At 34.1% G+C, this 9,866-nt stretch overlaps 1 protein-coding gene across 2 annotated transcripts; it reads right to left on the minus strand.

Annotated features, from left to right (window-relative positions):
- Window positions 1-197: 197 nt before the first annotated feature.
- On the minus strand, window positions 198-4,368 carry LOC111698486 (phospholipase D alpha 2). Of its 2 annotated transcripts, none has more exons than XM_023468847.1 (2): window positions 4,034-4,368; window positions 198-2,649 (listed from the first exon to the last, which is right to left on the minus strand). In XM_023468847.1, the coding sequence occupies exons 1-2, from the start codon at window positions 4,074-4,076 to the stop codon at window positions 344-346; spliced, it is 2,349 nt and encodes a 782-aa protein (XP_023324615.1). In that variant the 5' UTR covers window positions 4,077-4,368; the 3' UTR covers window positions 198-343. The 2 variants fall into 2 exon arrangements, with proteins under 2 accessions (XP_023324615.1, XP_023324606.1); XM_023468838.1 differs by having other exon boundaries at window positions 198-2,652; window positions 4,034-4,367.
- Between the last annotated feature and the right edge of the window lie 5,498 nt (window positions 4,369-9,866).

Here is a 9,866-nt window from a genome sequence, read left to right on the forward strand (position 1 = left end):
ATAAAGGACTGTCAAATCCCCATATCTTTACAATCTGATGATGTAAACCTTTGATATTTCAAACTTAGATTATTTGGTCTAACAGAATTCATAGTTTGAAATGTCAAAGGTCTACGGCATCGGGTAGCAAAGATATAGAGGTTAGAAAAGTAGAGTTTGTGACAAAAACTCAGTTCCTTTGAAATTAAATTTTAATATGATACTACGGAGATATATTATAAAAATGTAAATATAGTGGTTAATTATAACAATATCCTATATTTTTCAATTAAAAAAGTTAAAAAAGATTCTTTAGGTACAGATTACATATATTGAAGGTATCTTGATGAGTAGGAAGGAAGCTTTATGTTGTTAATTTCTCTGGTAAATATCCACTTCTCCGTCCTAGGACAGGAGCTGTAGTATCTGGAAAATTGCTCTTATAGTTTCTACATTTAACCTTCCCGTTCTGCAGAATCTTGATAGGATAGGGGAGGAGATGTACATCACTGTGCTCCGGAGAATCCTTGTTGTAAACCTTGTTATAGTTCTCCGTCACCCGCCTAACATAGTTCAGACATGTATCTGTGGACGGATCAAGAATCTCTTTATTAAAGCCTCCGAGATGTGCAGACCAAAGAGCAGTTCTAAATGTATGAACTCCGCCTCTTGTACTCCCTGATTCGACCGTATGTTCGGGTTGGAAGGCTCCGATGCATATCTCTGTATCTCTGTTTCCTCCTAGAGATCTTTGATTGATATTTGCCGAGCCCACAATAATATAGTCATCATCTGCGATCATTAGCTTAGAGTGAACGTAAATTGGATGACGAAGAGTTTTTCTTAACCTCTCCGCAGGAGTATTTGGAGGTGGGGGATCCAGGTAGCTGGGAACCTCTTCCATAGACTCTCGCTTACCCAGACAGTAAAAGTTTAAATAATCGGTTGGAAGTTTAGTGGATTTCTTTTGGGTCGCGAGAGCTTTTGCTATTTTTTTGTACATAGATTCCATCGTACAGTACTGCCAGTACAGAATCTCTTGGCTAGCGTCAGAGGAAGGATCTCCCTCAGGGTACATAGGTATACAAACATAGACCTTAAACTCTTCCCCGGCCTTTATCTTGCTTACTATTTTCTGTGCAAGTTCTATGGGGATAAGATGTTGAGATTGCGTAGATCTATCACGGTACCAGGAGAAGGCAGAACCAAGGAAATACTGGTTTTCTATATAGATAAATTTTTCAGCATTCCTGATGATGCTTACGTAACCATTTTCTATAGAATTATCAACGTAACGACCATATTTTCTATGAAGATGGATAGTTTTGCTTGGTGAGAACTCGGTTGAATCTGAGGTTATAGATCTGAAGATTTGTGCCACCCATGGCCCTCCCTGCTCAGGAGTTGAAGGACCTGGAGAAATAAGATCAAAATCATCATCCAGTGGAACCAAATAGGCTTCTTGAGACTTGCTTTGTTTCTTCCATCTGTCAATAAAGTTTTGACAAATATCGAGAGCTGCAGGACCCTCAACCCTTGCATGGATATCATGCCAGGGTTGACGTGGACCTATACTCATCTTTGCTCCAGGCATACATTTAGAGTAGAAATCTCCTGCATGGTTTGTCAACAGGGTTTTAAAAAGAGGAAACTCTGGAGTATCGTATCTACCGTCTGTTATATCCAACCCTCCAATATATGCGATCAATCTTCTCTTCCCGCCCTCTCCGGCAGTATCTGCTATTATAGTTTTCTGGTGGTGAGTGTAGCAGGTGGAGACAAAGGTTCCTCCTAAACCCAACCAGCTCTCCTTCTCACGGGGAACATTTGAACAGATCACTTCAGTTCCTTGGAAATATTCCACAGTGTCCTCGTCATGTGTTCCCATCAGTCCATTGAAAATTTCATTTTCGTTCCAAGTAAGGATTAAAACCCTTACGCCTTCCTTAGATTTACGTTTTAGGAGTTCTCCTATGGTTGAACTATCATCAACTTGTTCCTCTCCTCGGAGAAGTTGTACACTAGTAAATATACTCCAACCCGTCATATAGATTAGTTTCTCTGCCTGGTTGATAGTTTTGTATATATCCTTCCAACATCTAGTCGGAATATACTGGGTTCCGTCAGGATTACTGACTCCTTCAAAACATTTTAAAGCGGGAGTATCTGCGTCCTGGTACAATGTAACTTGATTGTTAAATTCCGGAGCAAAATACGAGTTGTAAATAAATTTTTCCGGTTTACTTTGCCCAATATCTGCGTATTGAATCCAAATGTGAACATTGCCGTGGGTTTCTCCATCCGAGCCTACGATTAGATCGTACCAGCCTGTGATGATATCCCCAGTACGGATAATTTCTGTTGGAATCTTGAAGTGCCCGACTGTGTTAGCTCCGATATGCTCTCTATCTCTAACCTTGATAACCAAGAACTTGGCATTGTGACAGACAGGTACGGAGAACTTCTCATTCCAGTGCGGATCCAAACAGTTCTTTATAACTGAAGTTTTCAAGAGGGACGTGTGTCCTAGCTCCAGCTCCAGGTATGGATCAGTTAGATCTCCCCTGGATATATTGAAGAATGAATTATCTGTATCCGGGAGATCCTTGGCCTCAATAACATGTACCCTGAGTACACCATGAAGAAGTGGAGACGAACTATCCTCATCCTCTGCTGAAATATTTTTATAATTACTTAAACATCCTTTCAATTATGAAAAGAGTAATTTCAAGTAAAAGTAAAATCAAACTTTTTTGTTTGTATGCATATAAGGAATAGATAACTTGTTTTTGTCAACATGTCAAAAATTATGATAATCATTCAAATTCTTGCCAAATGTCAACATATGTGTCTCAATCTTATTTTTTACACACATTAAACAAAATATGTACCAAATATTCATTTAGTATGAAGTATCTTAATCTATTTATTTTCTATGTTTATAATAAGACTCCACTCTATATAATACTTATAAAAAATAAGAGGACTGAAAACATTTGATTAAGTATACCTATGTATAGATTAAAGAACTAATCAGAAAGAATTACGCTTTAATAATAATCTTAAACTCCTCTTCACACTTAACTTACATCTAATTTATAAAGGGACTGTACATATAAAATCAAGTGACCCTCCATTTTTTTGCTATGATCCTATTCAAAACGTCTCCCTTTAAACCTTAGTCTGGATTAAAAAGGAAGAAAATCACTATCGTACCTTTATCTATAAATTGATTATTGTTATATGCGGTTCTCTGTAAAAGAGACCCTCTCATTTATGGAGCAGAAGAAATCAAAGAAATGAAGAGAATTTAACACGTAACACAATCTGGCTCTTGTCTTTTTCAGATAAAGGTTTCAAGGGCACGATTGTGAATCGTGCAAAGATAAACAGCAAAATATGTATTTACACATTCTTGGAGAAAATTATCACAAAACTGAAAGGGACTGTGTGCGTAATTATCACAAAACTGAAAGGGACTGTGTGCGTAATTATCACAAAACTGAAAGGGACTGTGTGCGTAATAATCACAAAACTGAAAGGGACTGTGTGCGTAATTTCAATTGGCCCTCCATGCATAGTTGGCAATGTCCCATTAACATCAGTACCTTTAAAACCTTTATCTGATCAATAATGTGGAAGATATTGTCGTTTTTTAAATCAAAAGTTTTTGTTCTGATAATTCTCATATATTTTCCTGCAGGAGAAATGCGCAAGTCACTTTTGAAGAGAAACCACAATTGAAAACAAATAGTTTTCAAAGCCATAAATATTAATGTCTCATTCATACTTGACCAGACAACGCTTTTAAGGGTAACGTTGTTAATCATGCACTGCCATCTTTTTATGGAGGGTCACTTGAAATTACGCTTATAGAAGTCGGTTTATGTAGAAACAAAAATATTATAGCATATTTTGACTGAAAGTGGAATCTGAGAGTTATCCGCTGTTTTCTAAGTCTAACACGTTCCATATGTTAGTAATTATTGATTTTATAAATAATAGATATATACCAATTAGTTGATACAAATATATAGAGATTATATATATTTACCGCCGACTGAGTTGTGTTTGAAGGAACAACAGGAATTCCCCATCCTTACAGTCTGTAGATCAGATATGTGTCCAGCTCTAGGTATTTATTTTAGCACTAAACTCTTCTGCTATTAACAGGGTACGGAGTAAATTCTCCGTCATGGTTGAATAGATTGTTCCTGTCTGTGGTTTAAGTTAGGTTGATACTGACTAGTACTGGATATATTTACACTATACAGGGATAATTAGATACCGAGAGCTCTGTATATCCCTCCCTCCCTGCTTTCTGCACTTCGAGTCCTTAAACTCAGGATACTGCCCAGCTGCACCCACATTCAACACTAACTAAACATTACATCATGAATTTAGCTCAGGGCAGTTTTGAGAATTTGCAAAAAATCTAAAATTTAGGAATTCAATGTGTATTATATAACCGGTTCAGCAAATACAGGGTGTCCCAATAAATATTGTCTATATTCTGGGCGATTCTCATTGTGGATCATCGCGATTATTAAAGGGACTATAAGCGTAATTTCAAGTGACCCTCCATGCAAAAATGGCAATGCCCAATTCACAACAGTACCCTTGGCACCATTATTTTATCAATAATTTGAAAGATATTCTGTAATTTTTCGAGGATCAAAAGTGTTTAGTTCTGGTATTTTTTATTTTTCACAATCGCCACTTTTTATTTTTTTGTAGAGAAACAAAAATTAGAAAATAACTAGTTTCAAAATTCTAAAAATAAAAATTTAATTCATACTTAATCAGAAGAGGCTTTTAAAGATACCGTTGTGAATCAGGCATGGCCATTGGCCATCTTTGGAAAGGGGGTCAATTTAAGTTACACTGTCAATCCCTTTAAATAAGAGTATTACGAACTGAAATCATCATGTACTATGTACTTTGTACTTTGTGCACCATATTGCTTATATCCGGCCTCTAACTTAAGGCTACCAGCTGCTCAGTGCCTACCCTGCAAACATTTAGTCTCCGACAAACGGATGGCAAACATATAAAGTCCAGAATTATTTACCCCTCCCTCTTGCCAGAAGAGATAGAAACTCTGTAAAGGTTGGATTAGAATCCTGATGGGTGTGCACCCTGCACTACGATACCAGTTTATACTCTGTCGGCTGCAAGGAAAAGATTGATGAAGACGCAAAGATAAACTTACAAGAACCAAATTTCTTGTCGAAAATATCCACTCCTTTCCTAACTTTTCTTATCCCATTTGTCATTATTAAGGCGGAATTCTGACAGTTAATATCCTCAGAATTTTCAAACCCCGCTTAAAGTGCACGGTGTATTGTCCTCCCTTTTAAAGTTTTAGAAAAGATCCAATTTTTTCGTAACATTGAACATTTAAGAAAGTTTTAAATATTTCTATAGTAATTCAAAATTATTAATAATTAATATTCTTATTATTTTTTGTGAAATAAGCAGCATGCACAAGGAAAACTAATGTTCAACAGGATTAAATTGTTAATTTTTTCATTATTTTTTCTTGAGGTTGGTAATATTCTGAAAATCAAAATCAAAGTATAATCCCGGAATAAAGTTAAAATATCAAACAAAAGAGTGAATTTTCAAGTTATAAATTGAATGGTTTCGTTTTGATCGGTCAATCTGCTGAACAATCCAGAGATGATTTCAAGGATGTACGAGGATTGAAAGATTTAAGCTACAAATAAACTCCGGCAATAATTCTGTGCCAATACATTTTTTCTAAATGTATTATTTATGTATTCAGTCTTTGTACTTGCATGGTTCCCTGCAGGGCTATGAACTTGTTTCTGCTGCAGACCGAGCCATAATTAAACTTGTTTCTTTCTTTGCCAACTCATTTGATATATTTATTTAAAATCTTTTATTAAAGCACAAAAACAAATTAAATTTTTTTTTAACACCCTGAAGGTAGTAAAAAACCTACTGTTCTACCTCTGAAATTAAATTGAGTTATTTTAAATATATTTAAAGGGACCGTTCACTTATTTGGGTAATTTCAGGGTAAACTAAACAACCTGTTCGCTGTTGATTGGTAATAATCTTACCGTGGCCGGAGAAAAAGCCGATTTTCCGTTCAGAATTTGAGCGCAAAGGGACGGTCCCTCTCTATAGACACTAATTAATGTTTTTTTCAGTAATTCAGCAGCCCAATAACATTTAAATTTATTATATTTTAATGTCATTATGTGTTCGTTAATTGTAAATGTCGTTATTTTGTAATTTTTTGTACACTAAAGCAGAGCAGAATCTACAGAAAAAAATCATTTATTATGTTTCATATTTTTTATCGGAAACCAGTTGAATAATGTAAACAAAAGTGCATTTCTGCAGATATAAACCAGACTTTAAACTGCAACTATATATGAAGTCTGAAATTCCAGGAATTATGTATTTGCACTAAAATTTAGATGTTCTATGTAATAATACAGGGTACCTATAAAGGAGGTTATACTTCAGAGACGATTGTACAGAATTTGTTTAATCCATTTTCTTACATTCAGGGTTCCTTGTAGGCCAATACTGTAATATTTCTGTCCTTTATCAGTTTATAAACCATCAAAATACGCCATTGAATGCAGAAACCAAAAATCAGATAGTCTTATTCTTAGAGTTTCAGGTCGTCTTTACAGTCTCATCCTTTTTGGGTAACTCTGTATGTACATTGTACAATGTTGAATTTACTTGTCAAAAATTTTATTACAAGGAAGTACAACATTTAATCCATAAACCTAAAGCACGCGAACGTATCATTTGGTAACATCACGTATATATCTGGTAACATTTTGTATTGGTAACTTTTAGTAGTAATAGGTAACTTCGGTAGTTACCTAAGGTAATTTTTGTTACAACAAGTTCCACAAGTGGACGGTGTTCTGCAGGAATTGAGTCTTTGCCACAAATTCTGATTTTCAAATGTCTATATTTTTGCAACCCAATGTTGTAAAACCTATAATTACTTATGACATTTGAATATATACATATCTTTAGGTTTAGAATACGTAAAAATACGTATTTTCCATACGTATGACATACCTATTTTCGCAACCATTTACGGATATAAAATACGTATTTTATAAAGGTAAGTGTATGAAGTATAACAGCTGTTGGATACGCTATTATTGAAGATACAGAGAAATTGCATATATGAATGTTGATTTAGCTGGTTACAGATGAAGGAATGATGATGGTGTGAATTTGTGTAGAAGAATATTGGATTGGATTAAAAATAATTAAATCAATGAATATGGATTTAAGAAAGGTATTGAGTCTTTGCCACAAACTATGCTTTTCTAAACCCTATATCTTTAGATTCCTATTTCGTAGACCTTAGATATTTCAAACTATGAATTAATTCTGTTAGATCAAATAATGTAAGTTTGAAATATAAAAGATTTGCGACATTGGGTTCTAAAGATATAGGGATTATAAAGTCAGAGTTTGTGGCAAAGACTCAATTCCTTTGTGGAATTTAGTTGTATAGGTATGAAAGAACAATGTGCATGCAAAATTAGCTTCTTAACATTTTGGTTTTAGTACTTGAATATGCCTTGATAATTCGAATTTTTACGTATAGGTAAAACCTGTAAATTTCAAAAGTTAAGAAATGTTAGGATTTTTTCAAACCTAAATCTATGTATAGGGGAAAACCTAAACGTTCCTGATTCATTGGATGTGTATGTAAAAAGCCTTAAAAAATCCAATGAATCAGGAATTTTTAGGTTTTTCCCCTATACATAGATTTAGGTTTGAAAAGATCCTAACATTTCTTAACTTTTGAAATTTACAGGTTTTACCTAAACGTAAAAATTTGTTTCGCGACTATTCTATAGTCTCGAATTGTGTGAGAAACGAGTATCATGGTTTTACACATTTTTTATATATATAAATTGTGCAGGGGGACCCTTATTACAGTCTAATTTTTGTCAATTGTTTCTAGTCCGAAAATATATAAAGGACGGGGTCAATTCTTTGAAATGTACAATGTTCATATGATTGTTTCTTGTTCTTTTTATATATTTACTCGCATTTATTCTTTCAAAATTCGAAATTAAGAGGAAGTGCGCCGAAATTGTTTTTACCCCTCCACCGGATTTTTTTTTACCCTCCAGAATTTTTTTTACCCCCCGTGGAAAAATATCATGATGTATATAAAATTATTGGTTTTAATTGGGTTTGATTTGCATTTTCCACTCATTTCTGGGATTTACATACTAAATCAAATAGGCTTCATTTCATACCTTTCAGCTTTCACCTTGTTTTATATCATATTATATATTCAATACATTAACTACAAAGATCTGTAAAAAAACTGAATTTATTTTAAGTAAGATAAAAAAATAATAGTTTTACTCTTTAGAAAAGCTACTCTGCAGACTGCAAAAACTTTGAAAAAATATTGTCTTTGTTTATATTCTTATTTCTAATTTCTATAATTTTCTTGTCGTCAACTCCGTCAACTCAATGAATTGTATGTTAAGATCTTAAATGGCCCAGCACAGCTGGATCTGGGTTTAGATAGCCCATAAACATTTGTTATTTATGCTACACAGGCGCGTACACAGGATTTTAGCCAGGGGGGGCAAGATTTCGCGCGAAGGCGAAAAAATTTTTGCCCCCCCCTGGCTGTTTTTTGCCCCCCCCTGGAATTGTTTGTTCAAAAAGTCAATTAACACCAGAAAATTACACCAAAAAGACTACATTTTAGGGTGTTACTAACCTTATTCTAAAATTTATTCCTTTGCTCGAAAAACTAACTTTAACTTTTTAACTTTATAAATTTATCACTTAACTCCATCACAACTAATTAAATCAATAATCACAGCATCATTAAAAAATCATATTTTCACAAATAAACGAAATTTTTTCTGAAATTTGCAGATAGAATTTTACTCCATCTACATATTCACCAACTCTTTTAAGCTACAATTTTCTTGGATTTGCTTGCACAAACATTTCAATGATTTTCTCCGTAGTGAGCCATAAGTGCAAGATCGTTAGGTCTGCTCTACGTCATAGTACATCTGTGTAATGAAGTATTCTCTTTAGAAGGCTAAAACTTCTCTTTCCTTCATTTGATGTTATTGTCATCATTGCATAAAGGGGAACTTGAAATTACGCTTATTATCTCTTTATGGAAATAAAGGAATTGAGTCTTTGCCACAAACTTTGATTTTCTAATCACTATATCTTTTGAACCAAATGTTGTAGACATAGATAAATAAATAAACATAGATAGCTTATGTACGCAAAATCACCAAGAATTTTACAGTATGAGGGAATAACTCTGATTTTGGAATTTTTTCCCTTTGCTCGTGTTTCCGTCATACATTTTCTTTAGCTTTTGAATAGCTGGGACGGCATAATTATATTTTTTCCACGGAGCAGTTCTGAACAGCTCTGATAAAGTTAAAAATTGAGGGAACAGTAGACTTTGACAACTTTTTCCCATTCACTTTTATATAACTGGGAAAATGTTCGTTGCAGATAACATTCGGATTGGGTCTTTTCCAATCTACTAGGTTTAACCATTCCTCCCGAATATAGTGTAAAATAACTCCGGGAATGGAACTATTTGAACAACAATATTTCACTGAGCAATATATCATATTGACGAGAACTGAAGAGGACATGAGAAGGACTAAACTAACTTAAAGGAATTGAGTCTTTGCCGCAAACTCTGATTTTTAAATCCCTATATCTTAACAACCCAATGTTGTAGACCTTAGATATTTCAAACTATGACTTCTGTTATATTAAACAATCAAAGTTTGAAATATCAAAGGTTTACATAATTTGGTTGTAGATATATAGGTATTAGAAAATTGGGATTTGTTGCAAAGACT

This window comes from Eurytemora carolleeae, unplaced genomic scaffold (assembly GCF_000591075.1).
Source record: "Eurytemora carolleeae unplaced genomic scaffold, Eaff_2.0 scaffold40, whole genome shotgun sequence".
NCBI classification, from domain to species: domain Eukaryota; kingdom Metazoa; phylum Arthropoda; class Copepoda; order Calanoida; family Temoridae; genus Eurytemora; species Eurytemora carolleeae.

Bases quoted from the DNA above. Each gene is read 5' to 3' on its own strand.
- LOC111698486 (XM_023468838.1), bottom strand. From the start codon at position 4,076: ATGGGGAATTCCTGTTGTTCCTTCAAACACAACTCAGTCGGCG. The intron at 2,653-4,033 runs GTAAATATATAT...AAAATATTTCAG, and splicing joins CAAACACAACTCAGTCGGCG to CAGAGGATGAGGATAGTTCG.